This window comes from Urocampus carinirostris, chromosome 7, assembly GCF_059441175.1.
Source record: "Urocampus carinirostris isolate Australia breed hairy pipefish chromosome 7, RoL_Ucar_1.0, whole genome shotgun sequence".
Lineage (NCBI taxonomy): Eukaryota > Metazoa > Chordata > Actinopteri > Syngnathiformes > Syngnathidae > Urocampus > Urocampus carinirostris.
Genome location: NC_142355.1, coordinates 25,810,621 through 25,832,276, shown reverse-complemented (window position 1 = coordinate 25,832,276; position 21,656 = coordinate 25,810,621). Strand labels below are relative to the sequence as shown.

The following is a 21,656-nucleotide window of genomic DNA, read 5'->3' as shown; positions in this document are numbered from 1 at the left end:
CTGTGCTTGTGTGCAGGACTGGGAGTTCCCTCATTTCATGGGTAACCTGGACATAAATTTGCCGGGACTGCCGACCGCACATGTGAATTTCAAGCTCCCCCTCTGCAGACACATCGTCAAAGAAGAGTACCGCGTCCACATCACAGGTACGCTTGATCCGTCAATTTATCTAACGTGCATCTGGATAAATTACTCACCAATCTACAATTGAGAACTTATGAGTGGAATTTGTTAAAGTACTAGATTCAGGGATATTAAACACATATATTTTTTACTTCTTCTGTGAAATTAAGCATCTGAAGACTCCATGATTCACCTTTTCGCCCCTGAAGTAACTTGTAACTGTTAAATCTTCCGAGGACGCGATTTTCTGGGAGCTGATTAGAAACAAAGCTCAGAGGTGATGTCTATCTAAAGGAGACGTCTCAACGCTTTCACTCGGGGGGGCTAATCTGGTGATGGCTTTCCTGGAAAGATGCAAAAATGGGCAGCTTTATCATCCCCCACCTTCTATGTGTTTTAAACACAAAGGAAGAGTTTGTCCATCTTGTCTTGGTGCATTTTGAAAGATTTCTGCATCATTTTAAAAATGAAGTGCACATTTGAAGAGGGTTTTTTCATTGAAAAGTCTGTGTTTTTCTACAACATGTATAACCTGTTTATTCCCAAACCCTATTTTATGATATTTCTGAAATATTTGTACTTTGTGAGTTAATAACATGGCACGGCATTGCTATTCTAGTCCGCCTAAAATATACTGTGATCGCAAGAGCCAAGAAGAGTTCCACAGGTTCGAGAGCGTTCTCAATCCGGGCACCGGTGCTGTGGAATGCTCTTCCCCCTGAGATCCGATCTGCAACCTCAGTGGATATGTTTAAATCTAAGCTTAAAACACACTTCCACTCCATAGCATATGAATAACCTATATTTTTTGTTGACAATATCTGTTTGCAACATCTATTGCAGCCTGGTCATCCTGAAAGAGGGATTACCACATTACCACCGTCTCAAGGTTTCTTCATTTTCCTCATGTTGAGGTTTTTGAGTTTTTCCTTGCCCTCATGTTGGTTTCAGATCAGGGGATGGTGTAATAATAGTCTGTAATAATAGTCAGTGCAATAACCTGTGCAGCCCTTTGAGACTCTTTGTGTTAAGGGCGATACAAAAATAAATGACTTGACTTGACTGTACTCTGTTAACCATGATCTGTTATCCCCAGATGATGATTACTGAGATAGGAGGCAGACAGAACAAATTTGGGTCATGTCTAGCGGCTCCTTGTTTCTATTATTTTCGCCTAAAATGAACTGCACTTGTGTGGGCGCAATCCATTATCCCCAATCCCATATTGCTGCGAGCGAGGACGGGCAGAAGTCAATTGTGTCAGGAGGCATGCCGTTATGGCTCGCCTGAAATGAAATAGACAGTTGTTATCTATTATCTCTGGTTTATTATTCCATGCGGGTGGTGGCCAAGAGATCAAAGTTGTGTCATACGTGGAAGCTCTTTTTTTCCATTCTTTCTGCAGAAAACGAACAGCGGGCGATTTCCGTTATCCTAAAGCACATGTTAAAAACGGGGAGATTTCTGCATACCTTGGAGGGGGATTTGTCGTCCCAATTATCTTCAATAAACGAGGGATTACAGTATAATGAAGAAAACAAAAAAATACTGGAACTGGGAAACATTTTCTGCTTATGTATTTACAAGAAAAACTTGTTAAAATATGATAGGATAAATAATTAAAGTACTCTGTAATTCTGCACTTTATGGAAGAGTTGCAAGAAAAAAAGCCCTTTGAAAAGAGCACCATAAAAAGGCCCGTTTGGCATGAGAAAGAAGTCACATGAGAGACAAAGATAACATGCGGAACAAAGTGCCCTGGTCGGATGAGACCAAATTTGAACTTTTTAGGCTGAATGCAAAGCGTTACGTTTGGAGTAAGGATAACACTGCACATCACCCTGAAAACTTCTGACTGTCAAACATGGTGGTGGCAGCATCATGTTCTGGGGTTGCTTGTCTTCAGCAAAGACTTGAAACATCGTTAAAGTTAATGAGAAAATGGATGGAGCTAAATACAGGGCGATTCTGGCAGAACATCTGGGAGACCTGAGAATAGGGTGCAGGTTCACCTTCCAACAGGACAACAACCCTAAACATACAGTAAAATCAACAATCGTATGGTTTAAAACTAAGAATATAAAGGTAGTATAGTGGCCAAGATAAAGTCCAGACATCGATCTTACAGAGAATTTGTGGAAAGATATAGAAAATGTTGTGCACAAATGATAACCATCGACTATTAAAAAACTTGAGCTGTATTATTTGTTAGCACAATATAAAATGTTAAATACATTTGGTTTTGGATCACAATTTTCTCACATGTTGTTGATTGTTGCTATAATTGTAAAGGCTGACAATATGTCAAAAAGTGTTCGGGGTTTTTTCCAGCACATTATTCTATTTCTCTAACTGGATTTTTTTGTAATCTATTTTATTGTGTGTTTTTATTACACTGAATGGGGATGCAGACCATTTACCATTTGGGATCATTTGTGATAGGTCGACCCAAAATGTTGAATTCCATCCTGAAATGTTCTCATCGTTACCCTAACATTATATTTATCACTAGCCTGTATATTAAATAATCTTGTTGTAAACATAGTTCACTACGTTTTTATTAGCAGCAAAAAGACTATTCCAATTATAATTATAAAACCATTTAGTTTTCTTGTTCTGCTAACAGATTTTTTTTTTTCAAATTTCCATTGTATCTCAAAGATTGGCACTTTTTTTTCAGGCAAATGGTTCAATTACGGCATCATTTTCCTGGTGATGATTTTGGACCTGAACATGTGGAAAAACCAAATCTACTACCAGCCGTACGAGTACGGCCAATACGTTGGGCCGGGCGACAAAATCTTCAGCGTGGACGCGGCCGACACACTCCGCTTTAACCGCAGCCAGCTGACTTACGAGTGGCGCTCGTCCAACCTGGACCCGGAAACCAACCGCTCCTACTCCTCTCAGGATCTGGTCCTGCACAGCCGCTTCATTTGGTCCGACATGCGGCACAAGTACTTGGCCTTTGTTCCCTGCCTGGGGGCCTTCGTTCTCTTTGGGGTTTTGGTCTGGGCGCTGGGCCGATTCCCCAAACGGGAGGCCGGCGTCGAAAACCAGGACAAGAACTACGAAAGGATGAGTAAAAAGTCGCCTTCTGAGCTCAGCAAGGAGGCAGGCGGCACCCCAGAGGAACCGCAGGAGGCCGTACAATTGGACGGTTTGGGGACCTCGGCGTTGCTGCCGCAGGAGGGAGCTTCCTCAGCGTTAAGGTCTTCCGAGAGGGTCACAGTCTCTGTGGAAGCCCAAGGGGAGCATCTGAGCGTCCCCGTAGACCAGAACCCGCCCGAGGAACACGCAGACACCAACGACATTCCCTTCCTGGTGTGGCTCGGTATCAATCCTAATCCCGAAACGTGCGAGGGGACAGATGTTCCCGGGGACAGCGTCCTCCGAGAGACGCCGTAACATTCCTATTGTTTTCTAAGCTAAATTCTTTGACCGGATTTTGAATCAGTGCCTTTTTATTCTGGGACTTCCTCAATTTCCATTGGTCCTAGCTCCACTTTCATTGTACCTAAGAGAGTCGTGCCTTCACAGTGAAGATGTCCTATTCACAATCTGCCATCATTTCAGTCATAATTAGAGTACTAATACAAAAAGTGGTTTAGAGGGTGTCCAAACCATTATTTTAATATTTCATATTTGCAGTCAATGAGGGCTTTTCCATACTGTTTATTCTGGAACATGAATTGCTTCTCTGCTAAAAACACTTTATTTAGTATAAAAAAAACGAACATAAGTCGCAGTGAACCAGGCATAAGGCACATTTTTTTCCACATAAGAAGCGCCATGGGGTAGAAAAACACTTTAGTTTTTTGGAAAATAAAGAGATACACAATGCTAATTTCCAGCATAGAAGTTAAAGTGAGCAAGGAAGATGACAAAGTTTTCAAAAAGGAAGACAAGGCTTGTTATATCGCTTTAAAAGAAGTCAACACTAGTATTTGACAGAGAAAACGACCCCAAAGTTTGGTGATGCCAAAAAACTACACTTGTTTTTGGCGTAGAAGCTACAGTATGTTTGGATGGACAAAACAAGCTTTCCAGACAAAATGCCATTTTTCAGCATAAAACAAGGAAATGCTAGTTTTTCTAAAATAAAAAATTCTGCTTAACTTTTTGGTGAAGAGGAAGACAGTGCTAGTTTTCGGCATAGAAGATTTTAGCTTACAAAAAAAAAGCACAAGGTTTCTGGAAAGAGGACGACATTAGTTTTACTTGAGGAAGCGTCATTTTCAGTTCAAAAGAAGATAGTTTTGTAGTACAAGACAACGTGATTTATTAGAAAAGATGATTGATGGTTTTCAGTGTAGAAGAAGCGAGGTTCTGGCGACAATCCTTGCTTTCAAGGAAGAAGTCAATGCTAGTTTTTAGCATAAAACAGGGCGATGCTAATTTTGGGAACCTAAAAACTCAACCCTATATTTTGGTGATATTGGTGACGCTGCTTGCCATAGAAAAAGTTACATTTTGGTTTAGAAGAAGGCTAAAGGTTTTGGGGAAACGTCAACTCTAGTTTTCAGCGTACAAGACAATGCAAGTTTTCGGTCCGTAAATGTGGGGTGTGTAGTTTGAGTTTTCCTTAAAATGGTTGAAATTAAACATTTTCTCTATTCAGTATGTGTTAACAATGCTCGGCTGAGCTCTAATAGCTTTTTGATATTTTTTTTTACAGCGCACCCAATTGCTTTTATCTTACTTTTACCATTGGTATTTCAGCCCCAAATCACATTACTCTGAAGTAAGGAGGCGGAGGGTTGGGGTAGTTGCGGTTTTCTTTTATTCTATAATGAAAATGGTGAAAGTAAGAAAGGGACAAGTTCAAAAACATTCCAAATGCCAACCCAAACCCAAAAAAAAGAAGAAAAAGGAACAGTTTATTCGAGAGCATCTCAGAATTTCACACACTTGCACGCATAGCCAAAGGAGATAAAATGCCTGGAGATGGCATCATCCAGTTGAATATTTTGAAGTTACATACACCATTTTTAAGAAGACGAAAATTTCTTTTTTGGGTAGAAGACAACGAGGAAACGAAAATGCTAGTTTTTGGCAGAAAGGACTTTCCGCTCAAGAGGGATTATGAACGTAGGCTTTGGCATAAGAAAAATTACAGAACTGGCCCGATGAAATGAAATGAAATGAATGATCTGCATCAGTATCGATTCAAGCCACAATTAATTACTGGTGAATTGTTTTTAAGAAAAGAAGGAAAGCCAGACTATAATATACAATAGAACTGCAGATTTATATTCATTCATTTTGCTATTGCTTCTTTTTCATATTTGAAAAACTATTGTATCTTTAAAAAATGCCCCTCAAACCTGCTGTGTCCTTCCTGTACGGCAAATTCTTCCATCAAATTTGGCCATTTTCTGCCTTGTTCCTAAGTGCCTGTTTTTGATTTGATTTTTACTCCATTAGGTATCTTCCAACGCTAATTCGCATCCATTTCTTCATTGTTGTTCTTAAATGCTTCAACATTTATATACCATTAACTGCTTTCCCCTTTTCCACTCCGACCTGCAAGAGGAAGACCTAATTGAATAACAAATGTATTACTCACAGACATGAGTGCAATAATGGGATTTGCCTTTACATTCATCCAAATTATAATACACTCAATGCATGACAGTTTAATATTCTGGAATGAGATTTTTTTGGGGCTTAAAAGGCGGCGGTCAAAAGAATACATCAATAGACTATTCCGGGGAACGTTTTTTTTATACATCAAGCCTGAGGCGGTATTTATCAGACTAGTTCAGATTGAGATTTCGTGTCTTCTGTCTGCTGATGTGATGTCCTTGTGTAGTGTACACGCAAAAAAGTGAATCTATTTGTATTTCAGATACAAGTTGCATAGTCAATTCAAAATGTAATTTCTCACCTTAACAAAAAACGCCCTTTGTAAGTGGTCTGTATTTATATAGCGCTTTTCAAGTCACTGAAGACCTCCCAAAGCGCTTTACAATATGCTTCACACTTACCCGATCACACACACGAATAGCAGCGTCAGCCATACAAGGCAACTACCTGCTTATCGGGGAATTAGGGTTTCAGTGTCTTGCCCTAGGACACTTCAACATATAACACGGATGAGACGGGAATCAAACCTGCGACCTCTTAATCCCAAGGCGAGTCCTTGTTGCCTTCTGAGCTACTCCCGTCCCTGTCACAAATTTCAAACATGACCACGCTAATGCCATCTTGTGGTTGAAGAATGACCTCAACCTTATACAGTACAGAATATCTTCTTAGTTTTGACATCTGATAACTGAATTAGTAGGAAACGTCTGTCAATGAAGCATATAGTTTAAAAAAAACGTACGTGTGAAGTACTTTTTTATATGTCTGTTATACATCTGTCCTTCAATAATTGAGTTTAGTCAGTTTTCAATTTTTTTCATTCCATGCATGTCCACAGGCTGAACAAGTCTTTCCCATAATGCTTGGGAAGTGTTCAGTTGTGTAATTTAAACATGAAGCAGCCCCAACGAAGATGTTAACCTTCTCCGTGTGAAACATTTCATACTGTAAAACACTTTTCCCCTACTTTGGATTTTGTCTTTCCTGTTCAAAGCAGCAAAGCAGTTGCATAAATGTAGTAGACCCTCAATATGCGACATCAATCCGTGCGGAGTTGGATTTCGTAAAGTGAAATTTGCTGTATGGCGAGGGTAGAAACCTATGGCAATTAGCTCCGAACCCCTGGTACAAATAAAAACAATACAATAAGAAAATAATATACTGTAAGTATGTATATGATTAGATCACAAATAGAGTTGTATAGGGAAAAAATACTTTTGATTTGAAGTGATATGAGCTGGTTGAATGGAGTAGCGGGTAGAAGATAAAGGGGAGAAAAGAGTGGATTAGAGCTGGTTTCAAAACTTCCTTTTGCTTCATTATTCTGAGTAAACGTCCCGATCGTCCAATGGTTTCAGCCATGCAACTTAGCGAGGGTAGTAATAAGGCAATCATCATACTTCTTGATAATCGCAAGCTTCATCTCAATGGTTATCATGGTTTTGTTTCTCTCTTTAGCATCACTGCAAGCCCTGGGACTTATATCAAATAAATATTGTACTAAAATACGGTACTTTATTGCACTTACTCACAAAGTCTGTACGTAGCACACAAGATTCTGAACTGAATGAAAAAAAGGAAATGCATTGTGGGAGGTTATTCAGCCAACAGCATTAATATGATTACCTGACGCTAAACCAATAGCAGACCAGCATTTTATATAACGTTAACAGTTGACAGACAGGCAGCTTAGGTAATTTTATAAACTTTTGGCATGCCAAGTAGTTAGGAGTTGATGTTGTATAGTGGAGAAAAAGCTTTAAAGAGGGGCCAGAAAAACATCTAAAACCATGCTTTAAAGTGAAAACAAGGTAGCCGGTTTGTTTTACTTTTGTAAAAATAATGTGTTGAACACCCTGGGGAAAATGCTGTAAAGAGGGGCCAAAAAAGCTTATTCCATATCGCAAAGTGAAAGCGTTGGTAAGTGGGGGCGCTGTATACCAGGGTCTTCTGTAGTTTTAAAAATTGTAAATGTAAATAACTGAAGGGAGCTGCTTTATGTTTTGGACATGCAAAATAATGTTTGTATTGAGGAGAAAAATACATCTTACTATTCTCTGTATAAAATGAAAAAGGCGGGAAGGCTGCATCCCGGGCCTACTGGAGTAAAAAAATATGTAATTTTCATTTTCCAAAATTAAGGGAGCTGCTTTCTTTTTGGTCATGCAAAGAAATGAGCTGTGTAGTGGAGAAAATGCAATAAGAGGGTCTAAAAAACAGATTATTCCATACTGTAAATGGAAAACGGCATAGGATATGGGTGCCGAATGTCGGGGTCTACCGTATTGAAAAAAAAAACAGCCCTTGAAAAATGAAGGGAGACACTTTGTTTTATTTATTGCTATATAAAATACCCTGTCGTATTAAGGGGGAAATACTGAGGGGCCCCAAAAAAATTCCATACTAAGGCAGGGATGCTGTACCCTGGGGTTTACACAAATGAAAATATGATTTTTATCTTTAAAAACTAGGGAAACCGCTTTTTTTATTTTTCCTCATGCAGAATAACTGGTTGTATCGTGGGGGAAATACTTTAAAGAGGGGCTAAAAAACGTATTCCATACTGAGGGAGGGATGTTGTAACCTAGGGTCTACACAAGCAAACAAGAATATCATTTTTATCGTCAAAAACGAATTTTTTTTTCCGTTTTTTAGGGCAAGCAAAAAGCGGGGAAAAAATTAAAAAACAAAAGCCTTCAATATATCACTAAAGCAAATGGGACGTGATAAAATTGCTACAGAGTTTGTTTTTCAACAAAAATGTGAAAGCCACAAGTCACGCCGAGCGTGTTAAAGGATGATTCTCGAAAAATTTCCCTCCAGTGATTTAGTATCTAGTATTATCATTGTCACAGTGGGTTGGCTCTTCACAGTGGAAAAAAAATGGTGACAAGATCATGAAGGTGCTGTATCTGAGTCAGACCTGCTATTGGTAAAATCCAGTACCATCTGTTTCATGTGGGGAGAGCAAACCCCTACCCCCCCTAAAAATGCCTGAACAACATAAATGTCGAACTCACGGCCTGCGGGCCACATCCAGCCTGGCGTACAATTATATCCAGCCCGTGAAATCATTTTATACACACCTACTATATTGGCTCTATGAAACACTAATAACTTACAAACTACAGATCCCACAATGCAGCGCTTCTGCCACCGCCACAAGACTTCCCGAAAATCGATCGAGTTAGCTCTAGCCTGACCAGCGCAGCCACTTATAAAACTATCTTCTGACAAACAATACCATGACCAGTTTAAAAACAAGACCGACAGGTGCATTGATTTTAAGTCTTTGGTGTCAGGAAGCAAAAAGGTAACACCCAGGGACGAACTTTCATCAGGATATAACAGAAGGCTAAATGGAAAAAAGCAGGGTGACTTTTCTGTTACTGTGGATTACGCAGATTATAAACCCTCACAATGGCCAAGAGAAGAGTTGATTCTGAAAACGGAGCCTTTCAAAACCAAGATTTGTTAACTGACATTGCCGGTAAACCTGTGTGTCTTCTTTTTGTGGAGCTAATGTGGCCGTGATTAAGGAATCTGTTGTAAAATGGCACTGCAAGACAAAACAGAGTAAGCTGAAAAATATGAGGGACCCGGGATATTTTCTTCACCGAAGCAAAATACACAAAGTGAAAAGCACAGTTTTTCTTTATATTTCCATTTTTTCATATTTATGTTCTTTAAAAAGTCAAGTTTTAGCGTATTCAAGTATTTATCCAGTTAAGGGATCCGTAGAAATAAAAGAAAAGTCATGTAAATGGAAATACTTTATTTCACGATTGCACAACGACAAGCAGGGAAAGAAAGAAGGAAAACAATAATTTAAAAAAGAGAATTAAACAAATGGCCGACAGAAAAGTGCAATAAAAAGCACATACAAAACGGCACGTAATACAGACGATTGCTAAGTGGCGGAAAGAAGCTAACGAGCCTGGAGGGAACTATTATCATCTTATCAGTTAAGAAATCTGCAAAAAAAACACATTAGGACATTAAGCACAATCATGCCGGTTAATATTTTACAAGTCGATGCGTAAACAAAGAGTGAAGGCCGACATCATCTTAGCATAAACATTTGGTAGAAAGCCGACTGTTTAGATTTTTTTTTTCCTTTTTTTCGCACCAAACCTGCTGGCTTTTACCATCGAACGAGAACAGTAACCTTCCGCCTTAAAAGAAGCCTGACGGAATCGGTGGAGAGACGTTTAAAAGTGGTGCTGGCGGTGGTTGGATTTTTCTTGTTTTCTCTCTTTTTTTTTTGGTTTGTATTTTACATGGAGAACGCTGTACAGGTGACTTCACTGCCACTAGAGACACATGGGATCCACGGAGCAACAGATGTGTCCGTTCTGAAAACACACACACACACACACAAAAACGTGCTTATCAACCATTTGGACCAAAAAATATATATATTTTTAATTTGTTTCACTTTTTAGCAGATGTAACGAATCATCCAGGATTTCTAAAGTCAGTTTGTATTGTAAACAATTGTGGAAATTTCACACTTTTTGGGGCTGACTAAGTAGTAAACATGTGCGGGAAATCTATACAAAATATAAGCTTTTTAATATAGCTCGATAAACACAAATAGTAAGAATATCATGCTAACATACCTACAATGATAAAAAAGTACCACTAGTAATTCCATTATTTTCCTAGCACTCTTATCCCCAGAATCCCTTCCTCTGTACTGCACTTAAGGCTATTGTTTAGCTAGGTGCCAGTTCCTTGTATTTGTTATTTTTGATCATGATTAACTCATTATACTATTTTAAACAGTGTGCATTATTTGACTATTAGATGTCCTTGTATGATGTTGTCCGAACCAAAACAAGTGCTAAAAGCAGTGTCTGAAACTCATGACAAAAAGTTACTGAACACTACACCAGGGCCGACAACTCTGAAAAGTTGCCTGCCCCATTTTCCACAACTTGAAACACAATATAACTAATCGCAAAAAAAAAACATTGTTGCAAAGAATTAAGGATTGATAATCAGAATATATAACAGAACAACTCTTTAAAATAAAGTTTATTATAAATCTACTTATAACATTCATTGCATGTATATGACATTGCTGTTTTCTATTTGCCATCAGCATTTACCTGTATTCACTCATCTTCATTCATGCAATGTTTGTGTTGCGTCATCTGCTACAAGCCACGTAAACTCCTCTTTCCACAATGTTTTTGTTGTACGTTTACGTTTTGTAGCGTCATATATTTTGTTAGCTTCTTTTGAATCTTTGGCGCTGAGGTTTTGGCTTGATTCCTGGTAAGGATATGTCAGAGTGTGCAGTTTTCTCATGCGTGAAAAGATAAGCAGGATTGTGGTTCAGCCTTGGAGCATATTTATTCCTCAAAAGTAAGCAAACAACAACACGGCTCCATTCAATACAACGTGGCGATCAACAATTAGCAAAACGTAAAATGGCGCATGCGTACTGACGTCAAACAATGGAAAACGTCTTATCGCAATACCACGAGTAAGAGCGCTATTAAATTGACAAACCTTAACAATTCCTAACCACTTATTTTTTTTTTTTTTGTGTTCTTTGTGTCTACTTTGGAAAATGATATGCAATTGCGCAACCTTATAATGCTCGGGAAAGTCCGGAAGCACGAAGTTTTTCGATGGAGGCTTCCGATTGGCTGCCGAGTATACAAATTGCCAAACAAACCGAAATACCGAAATTTCCAAAGGAACCGAAATTCCGAAATTTCCAAAACCAACAAAGATTTCGAAATCGGAATAAAACGTTTATATTTGTTAAAAAAAAGATTTTTTTTTTTCCCTTGAAAAAGTTGTCGGCCACCCGGGCAGAGACGTTTTGTAAGTTACTTCAGACACTGAAGAATATCATGCTTGTAGACCTAAAATGGTAAAAAAGTACCACTACTAATTCCGTTATTTCCTGGCACTATTATCCCCAGTTTCTCTCTCTCTGTACTGTGCTTAAGGCCAATTTTTTAGCTAGGCACCAGTTTTTTATATTTGGTATTTTTTATCTTGCTTTACTCATTGTGCGATTTTAAACAGTGTGCATTATTTGACTATTAGATGTCCTTGTATGATGTTGTCCGAACCAAAACAAGTGCTAAAAGACATACTACAGAATACAAACTACTAAGACTCAACTTTTTTTATTTTTTGCACAGCCTTTTGTGAGTTTTTGGGGGGTACGTGTAGCAGCAAGATGGTGGACTAATATGTCAGCTCTCTTTGTAGAACTCATGTCAAATAAATGTAAATTTCTTGATCTAAAAGTGTCTTCAAAAATGCACGTTTATACGATGGTTCATGTATTTTTGTTATTTAAATAAATATAATGTTTTTACCATTAGGAAGCGCCTAATAAATCACACTGTCTCTTTAAGACTCAACGATGTCATGAAATTTCCCACATAAATGACCCTAACGCCTTCTCCTTTTGGTCTGTGAGCATTGGGTTTTGTGTTTACCTTGCACTGGCAGAGTGTGCACTCGGTGCCGTGCTTGACCCAGGAGGATCCACTGAATCGCGAGAGTCCGCGCTCGTCCAGGCATGTTTTGGTGATGTCGTTGCGGACGGTGTCGGCCTGGCAGGGCTCGCTCACGCAGCGGGGGCAACATTCTCCCTCGGGCACCGCCGTGAAATCGCAGTCGGCAGGCGGGCACGGCAGCGGCCAGCAGTCAACTTGCCCTTGCTGCAAAACACAACAACAACAAGTAGAGATAGGATCTCAAGGCCAATCTTGAATCCTACCCAAACCAAAACTCAGGTCGGATTGCATCTAAAATGTCACTCAATAGTTTGGGTTCGGGCCGGGCTTTTCTCGCGCTGACCCTTTTCTTTTTGAATTATCAATCCGTTCATTGTTTTTGGTTTATTTATTGTGCTCCTCCACAAAAAAAATAAACAAAGAAAACTGATGGTTGGATAATTTTTTAGAAAAAGTCAGCAAGAGAGAAGCCCTCCTCACAAAAAAAACCCCCAAAAAAACACAAATAAAATATGAAAAATTAGGTTTGCTTCAGGCTCAGTCCCTCAAATGGTAAATAATAAAAAGTCTGCATTTATATATCACGTTTTAAGTCACTGGAAACCTCCCAAAGTGCTTTACAATGTGCTTCACACCCAATAACTCACACGCTGACTGCGGCGACTGCCATCCAAGGCTTTTCTTTGCTAATTTCAGAACAGAGAGCAGAGATCAGCAGTTTCGTTCTCCAATTTCCTGTAGTCAAAATATCCATCCATCCATTATCTGCACTGCTTATCATCAGTCGGGTCACGGGAGTGCTGGAGCCTATCCCAGCCGTCTTCGGGCAGTGGGCAGGGGACACCCTGAACTGGTTGCCAGCCAGTTGCAGGGCACATGGAAACAGACAACTCACTTGCTCATTCATACCTCGGGACAATTTGGACCGGCCAATTTACCTAACATGCATGTTCTTGGAATGTGGGAGGAATCCGGAGTGCCTGGAGGAAACCCACGCAAGCACGGGGAGAACATGCAAACTCCACACAGGAGGTTCGATCTCATGACCTCAGAACTGTGCCGCACACGTGCTAACCACTGCCCCGACGTGCTGGCCGTGGTCAAAATATGATTTTTATTATTACTATTATTGTTATTATTATAATTCCAGTGAAAACCGGTTATTTTACCTGTCCAGAGAAGTCAACAAAGGCGGCATCACATGAGACCAGGATTTTCAGACTCGGTCTCTTCAATGAGACCTGCTGACACCAAGCATCAAGCTCCCTTTCAAGCAGACACGGCTGCGGGCAGCAGATAGACTAGGCGGGATGCACCTCTATTTCACGTTCCTCTCTCTCTAAATTGTGATTTGCAGGCAGTTGCCGTGCGAGGTCCTTCTTGGACTCTGCGTGATGATTCGTCCTTTCGACGGCTGCCCGCGCAGATAGACATGGAAGCCGGGTACGGCCCGTCTGCTGTGGGCATCACTGAACCAATTCACGCTTCAGTTTGGTATACGTGGTCTTGACCTTTGTCTGGATCTTGTTAACAAGAGCGTCGAAGCATGAAAGAGTGGCCTAGTGACCTAAAGGTTTTCTGCCTTGACTTGTGAGCAAACATTTGAGATATAAGCACTTTGCAGTTGTGGACGAATCTTTAAGGAATCTAGCTGTCAAAGCAAATGTTAAACGAAGGGAATGACACTTTGTGTACTAATCGATTATTTTCAATTCACTTTTACAGAATGCTTTTGTAGCTCAGTTGCTGTGTCTACCAAAGAAATTCACTTACGAGTTTACAAGTGAAACAGTCAACAAAACAAAAATAAAACATTTCAATAAAATTTTGCTAATTGGATGTATGTTTTCTCTGATTGAAAAATATTTCTTTGTTTTTTTTTGCAATAAGAATAATGTAAGGTATATTAAATCTAGTTATTTGTAATTTTCTCTATTATCTCTATTATTCACGTCACAAATGGCTCTGATGGAATGTACTTGAGTTCATACTATTTTTATTACTTATTCTCTATTTTTCTACTCTTTTATATGATTCTGTTTAAAATATATGCACACTTTCAGTCTTTATTTTGAAGGATACAGGAAAGTCATCATGGTATGTTTTTACAACTGCTTGACTTCTTCTCAATAAAAACATTCAGGTCACTGAGCCACGGTGAGAGAAAGGGAGTCATTCAATGGAGTGGGTCCGTTTTTCTCCCCGCGGTTACTGGAGGCCTCCTGTTGATATCAAACCTGCATCTTCCTTGACTCTCATATCAGCCAAAGATTAATATCCCAAATTAATCTGACATTTTGGTGCCGAAACCCGGGACGTGACCCACAGCAGTCGTCTGACTGAGGAACGGTCTGGAGGGAGAACTTTTCAACAGTTTTTTTTTTCAAACAAAGGACCACCTGACTGGTTCTTCTTTTTCTCTCTCCCATCGAGTTTCAGTCAACGACCTGGGAAAACCGTTCTTCGAACAAGGGGAGGCTGATCTGATCAATCAGGTGGGATGCATTTTTGATATTAAGATTAAAAATAATTAAGGAAAGCCATAAAATGAAATAAGAGGTTGACAATTGGGGATTCATTAGCGAATTATTAAATTGGTTCGAGGGTTGTGCCTCACCGAGTCAAATATGATTGTGTATGTCCATATATATGTATGATACATATATATATGTGTGTGTGTGTGTGATTCATATATTGACGAGCCAATTATCGGATTCGAGGATTCGCCTCATCGCTAACGGTGTCGGTAGCCTGTACGATTGATTACTAGTCTCAATCGAATGAAACTAGAGGAATAGGCCTCGTTTCAGTTGCTGTTAACGGAAAGTTAGACGGCACTTTTATGATATTACTAGAGGAATTTGCCTCGTAAATCAGAGAGAGAAGACAGGCATAAAATGGTTCGCTTTTGAGAATATATATAATCTCTGCAGTCGGCAGAGTCCTCTGTTTGAAATAGTCTTAAAATGAGCAGGCCAAAATAAAATAACCCAGAATAAATACGTGGCTTCATTAAAGTGGGGAGTATTGTAGGAGTCTGTCTGTGGGCCCTATGTCTGTCTGTGTACGTGATTTATGTATCTGAGCTGTTAGTTACTTTTTGCATGTCCCTAACCCCTCCCGCATTCCTCTGGTGTCCTTTGTCTTATGTGTTGTGTACTGCGCATGCGCTCGCCGGCCCACGGAATTATTCCTGCGTTTTGGAGGGGGGGAGAAAGAGAGGCAGAACAAAGGATTCCTTTACACTCTCCTCTCCTTTTTCACTTGAAAATTGATAATTTAAGAAAGAAGAAGTTAGGTAAAATACAATTTGGTAATTTTACACGGATAAATTAAAAGCAATACCAGGAAATAAAATTAATAGAAAAAAAAAAAGAAAGGCCATTTTTAGTTTAAAATTAGCAAGTCAAAGTTTAATAAGATCAGGAATAAGCTATTGAGAGATACTTTTCTTTGTGGGTGACATTTGTTTAAGAAAAAATGGGCCAGGCCCAAAGAAAGATGCTAGCAGAGGACCCAGATGTGAAATTTGTGAATAGAATACACCCTGATAGTTCAAAATATTTGGAGAAATGGCTAAAGAAAGGTTTTAATCAAAAACTGAAGGAAATAGAGACAAAGCTCGAATTGAAAACTGAGTTAATTCACAGGAGAAAGGAAAGGGCTAGGAAGGGAAGAGACACAAGTGAGATAGACTCACAGATAGGAATATTACATCTGTGGATTGATCAGAGTAAGAAAAGAAGGATGGATATTGCTAGCAAGGAAGAGAGAAAAATGTTACGCATGAAGATTGAAGCAGAAGAAGAAACTGGGGTGAATGGAGAGATAGTCAGGAACAGAGTGAGGAGAGAACAGGAGCAGAACGAAGCGAGGGTTAGAGAAGAGGAGTATCAACGTACGGCTGTCAGCGACAGGCATAAGAGGGATGAGCGAGCAAAAGGAGGAAAAGTTGGGGGTGAAGAAAGAGAAATTGAAAAGCACCACTCTCCAATGGGAGGCCGCACCAGAGGCAATACTTTTCAAGCAAAGAATGAAGAGATGAGTACATCCGCTCCAAAACAAACGGCGAGGATCAACATAACCACCACAAAACCAGCCAACTTGTACCCCCAACTGCCTGATTCGTCCATACCAACAAATCCTATATATCCAATGATAGCTGTTGCAAATCCAGCTTTCGGAGTTTTGGGCCAAGAAAGACAAATTCACGTTTATCGCCCTTGGACCCAAACTGAGATGAAAGAAGCCTGTGCTTCCATCCCTCCTTTAGAGCAGAACGTGGGAAGATGGATTGAAGCACTTAGGGAGCTTGTCAACAGCTACAGGTTAAATGGCCCAGAAATTGTGACGGTCCTCAGATACCTTTTAGGATACAGGGTAGGACGGGTTATGGGGAACTTCAACCCCCTCGATGTCAACCAAGTCGCACGTCCATATGGAGATGATTTGACTGCGGATTTCACCCAAATTATGGACCGAACAAGAGAAGCTTTCACCAAGCCACCTGATTTTAGCTCCGTCACCCAATGCCGCCAGGAAGCAGGAGAATCAGTCAGGCAATATGTCGAAAGGCTGACGGAGAAAATGAGAAACTGCAGTGGAGTCCAAGAAGCTGAAGCCCCGGATACACCTTTCCAAATCATGCTAAGGTCGGCTTTCCTAGATGGTCTGGAAGACAGCATCGTCAATAATATAAGAAAACATCTGATCACCTGGAGAACAGCCACAATGAGTGATCTAGTGACACACGCCATCCACGCTGAAGATCTGAAGAGGAAGAAGCAAAGCCAGACAGCTGTTTTCACCATAACAACACTACTTGAAGGTCTTTCCGCCGCTGGAAACACCCCATCTGCGCCGATGTATTATGAAGAAGGAAGAAGAGGTCGTGGAAGAGAGAACGGCCGTTTAACCGGAAGATGGAAAAGACGTCCAAAGAAAAACGACAACTGCTACAATTGTGGAAAATATGGACACTTCGCAGATGAGTGCAATTCCAAGCTGAAACCAAGGCATTATCATAAAAATAATAATCCTCAATCATCCGAAGATTGACTAACCGACAGAGAGATAGACAAGGAGGAAGATGAGGAGAACTTTGGTGAGACTAAAGATCTGCTACCAACTCCCATTCTGGATCTCAGTGTATTATTTGGAAATATCTCATCGGTCAATCCTCCTAAAAGACAAGTACAGGTAGGACCAAGAGAAGAACCAGTTGATTTTATAGTAGATTCGGGAGCCCAATCATCTGTGGTTAGAAACCTTCCACCAGGAGTATTATTGGCCAAGTCATCAGTGTTAGTAATTGGAGTAGGAGGAAGACCCGCCAAGAGATATTTCACTAAACCAACGACAGTTGTTGATGAAGATGGAACTGAACACAGAGAAATTTGTTTCGTCTATGTTCCTGAATGTCCAGAAAATCTGTTGGGAAGAGACTTGATAAAAACGCTAGGTTTGACACTAACGGTTAAAGGGGATCACATGGTGGTAAAAAAAGAAGACGAATTCCAGATGCTGATCCTGGAAGGAAGTGGAGCCCCAACAATATTTTACAACCTCAATCCGGTAGTTGCAGGTCCAGCTTCAATTACAACAGATTTAAGATCGCTTCCACTACAGCTGTTTAAGAAAACTACATCGTGGAAACCCCAAACAAAATACCCTTTGCATTGTACAATCAAATGTGCTATAGAGCCACCAAAGCAAGACTTCTTGGAACGTTGGAATAAACTTCAACCAAAAAAGATGACTACAGACAAAGTCTATTGGAGTGACGAATCTGGGTGGATGTTTATCACAGTTCAGCCTCCAAGAAACATTGAGCCTCTGAAAAAGCACGACTTTCCAGGAGAATTACTTCACATACTGCTGGCAAAACCACATGACATGGAATGGAACCAGCTGAAAAGGATAATCCTCCGAATTCTCATCCTAAGAAACGAACCATGGCAACCACCAGCGGACGGCTCATTTACATGTGACATTCCTGATTTAGGACCAGTCTCTTATACATCACTTAGGTGGACAACAATTTTCATTCCAGACATCCATTTAAGTGAATGACTACAAGAAGTTTTGGAAGGCTACTATCAATCTAGTGACTTCCCGGACATTCCAGAAGCATTGTGGTCAAATTCAAAGACTGATGTGGGGCTGATGACCACAGCAACCGAGGTCACCATTGAGCCAAAAGGAAATCACCACCCACAAATTAGACAGTATCCTTTGAAACCTGACGCCAAAGAAGGCATACGGCCAGTTATTCAAGACATGATAACAGCAGGCATCCTAATTGAAGCACCTGCTGCCAGTTGCAACACACCAATCTTTCCAGTTAGGAAAGCAGATTCTAAATCGTGGAGAATGGTGCATGATCTCAGGGCGGTTAACTCAGCAGTAAAACAAAGATCGCCGTGCGTCCCCGACCCGCACTCAATTTTGAACGAATTACAAAATTCACACAAATTCTTCACAGTAATTGATTTAAGCAATGCATTTTTCTCAATACCACTGCATCCCTCAGCCAGGCATTGGTTTGGTTTCACTTTTAACAACAAAAAATATACCTATACGAGATTACCTCAGGGGTATGCAGAAAGCCCAACTATCTTTTCACAAGAAATTAACAATTGTATCAGTCAACACCAACACAAGGAGTCCACTCAAATTCTGATCTATGTGGATGACATTTTGATAGCCAGTCCCACAAAAGAAGAAAACACTTCAGAATCAATTGAATTATGCAAACACCTAGCAAGAACTGGAAACAAAGCTTCATTGGAGAAACTTCAATGGGTTCAAAAGGAAGTAGTTTTCTTGGGACATCTGGTCTCAGCTGAAGGCCGAAAACTAACGTCTGACAGGAAGATGGCTGTCCTCCAAGCCCCAAAACCATGTACCAAAAGACAAATGATGGCATTTTTGGGCCTGGTGAATTTCTGCAGACAATGGATCATAGATTATGCGGAAACCACCCAACCACTTCTGGATTTAATCTACATCGAAGATCTACCACTAAAAGCCCCTATAAAATGGACAGGGGAAGCCGAAGAAGCTTTTATCCAAACAAAACAGAAGATAACTTCATCAGCAGCCATCGGTTTCCCTAATTATGAGAAACCTTTTACTCAAACAGTGGATTGCAAAAATGGATTCATGACATCTGTGTTGTTACAGCAATATGGCGGACAACTCCGCCCGGTAGCCTACTACTCAAAGAGATTGGACACAGTAGCCCAAGCCTTGCCACATTGTGTCCAATCAGTTTGTGCAGCAGCAATGGCTATACGTTTATCAGCAGAAGTAGTACTATTTCATCCACTAACTTTATGGGTTAGCCATTCGGTGGACATACTACTCACGCAAACAAAGATGTCATTCTTGTCCCCAGCAAGACACATAGCAATGACGGCTGTCTTATTATCCCAACCTCACCTAACCATCAAAAGGTGTAACACCCTCAACCCAGCAACCCTCTTACCTACAGAAGAAGATGGACAACCGCATAACTGTACAGAAAAGACTGAAGAGGTTTACAAACCTCGCCCAGATCTCAAAGACTCACCACTCGACGAAGGAGACACCATTTTTGTGGATGGATCATCAGGCAAAGACCAGTTTGGACAGAACAACCCAGGCTATGCAGTGGTCAGCCAGACAAAGACTTTAAAATCTGAACCACTGCCCAGCAACTACTCAGCTCAAGCTGCAGAAATAATTGCCCTGACAGAAGCCTGTAAACTGTTCAAAGACAAACCTGTCACTATCTATACAGATAGCCAGTATGCCTTTTCAACCATCCACACCTTTGCTACCATATGGGCAAGACGAGGAATGAAGACCTCATCCGGCAAACCAGTCCAACATGCAAAACTGCTAACAGAACTGTTGAGAGCAGTACTACTGCCCTCTAAATTAGCAGTGTGCAAATGCAAAGCACATACAACAAACAAAGACCCTGTTTCACTTGGAAATGCAAAAGCTGATGCAGCTGCGAAAAAAGCTGCACTTCGACAATCAGATACTTTCACCCAAACGAATCAAGAAAATTCGTCTCATATTCCAACAGAAATTTTAATAGACATGCAAGACAATGCACTTGACAAAGAAAAGCAACAATGGATGGACATGGGAGTCACAAGAACTCTTGAAGGACTTTTTCAAAAAGACAACAAACCCGTCATTCCCCGCAGTCTGTATCACGCGGTCGCTATTTTGAGCCATGGTAAAAGCCACGTCTCAACACCGGGGATGTGTTCCGTGGTACGACAAGCATTTATAGTACCGTTAGGATTACAGACCTATTTTAAAAAATTTTGTAGATCTTGTTTGGTTTGTTGCCGACACAACATCCAAGGTAACATTAGGCCAAAACGAGGGAAGACCCCAGCTGGGACTTACCCTTTTGAAATCGTACATATGGATTACATTGAACTGTCTAAAAGTGGTCCATATAAATACTGTCTTGTGCTTGTTGATTCGTTTTCAAAGTGGGTAGAAATTGTACCGTCAAAATATAACAATGCACTTTCAGTTGCCAAAGCCATTTGTAAACACATCATCCCAGAGCATGGCATTCCAAGAGTGCTCTGGAGTGATAATGGCAGCCATTTTGTCAATGACATTATTGACAACATGGCTACCCATCTGGGTATAACACTCAGATACCACTGTTCCTATCATCCACAGAGTGCAGGGCTTGTTGAAAGAACTAATGGGACAGTTAAACTAAGACTCAAAAATACAATGGAAGAAACAGGCAAACCATGGCCTGAATGTCTAAGTCTAGTTAAAACATATATGAGAATTACACCAATAAACACAGGCATCACACCATTTGAGGCTGTGCATGGCAGACCTTTCCACCTTCCAATGTGGGAAGGTCAGCCATTCTCAGAAGAAAAAAACCAAGCAGATCCAATGACAGAGTGGTTATGTAAACTATTTAGAGAGAAACAAGTTGTGTCTGCAAATGATCTGCCGCCTGGTTCTATTCCTTTGTTTCAGGAGACAGTGACTCCTGGTGACCTGGTGCTCGTAAAAGTGGTGAAAAGAAAGAGCTGGTCCAGTCCACGTTGGGACGGGCCATATACAGTCCTGCTCACCACGCCGACAGCTATAAAGATAGCTGAAAGAGACACCTGGATTCACCAGAGTCACTGCAAAAAAATCACCGAACTCAAATAAACATGCTTGTCACCATCCTAGGGTGGGGACTCATCCTCACCCTGCTCCTCTTGCCAGCCCAATCGATGCAAGCCAACATCCGCACGAAAATTTGGGGTCCAGAAAGCCAACAAACGACATGTCCTGTCATAAAGCCAATAGAAGGGGAATACACCTGGTCAAGGTGGTGTATGTGCACTGATAGGAGAACACTTCTGCACCTACATCCCGGATGAAAACACATTGACCCAGGAGAAGGACGTTCAGCCGGGATGGCTC

At 40.6% G+C, this 21,656-nt stretch overlaps 2 protein-coding genes across 3 annotated transcripts in view; one reads left to right on the top strand and one right to left on the bottom strand.

Moving 5' to 3' along the window:
- The window catches only part of tmem117 (transmembrane protein 117), a 62,788-nt gene extending 59,055 nt beyond the window's left edge, over nt 1-3,733 (top strand). For both annotated transcript variants that reach the window (XM_088340364.1, XM_088340363.1), the window contains exons 7-8: nt 17-146; nt 2,804-3,733. In XM_088340364.1, coding sequence (XP_088196490.1) covers nt 17-146; nt 2,804-3,531 — 858 coding nt within the window. In that variant the 3' untranslated portion in view covers nt 3,532-3,733. The remainder of the gene's footprint in view (nt 1-16; nt 147-2,803) is intronic.
- A 5,739-nt stretch (nt 3,734-9,472) lies between these two features.
- Nucleotides 9,473-21,656, bottom strand: part of nell2a (neural EGFL like 2a) — a 187,781-nt gene continuing 175,597 nt past the window's right edge. Inside the window, exons 19-20 of the mRNA XM_088340362.1 lie at nt 12,183-12,407; nt 9,473-10,067 (exon numbers count right to left, since the gene is read on the bottom strand). Coding sequence (XP_088196488.1) covers nt 10,026-10,067; nt 12,183-12,407 — 267 coding nt within the window. The 3' untranslated portion in view covers nt 9,473-10,025. The remainder of the gene's footprint in view (nt 10,068-12,182; nt 12,408-21,656) is intronic.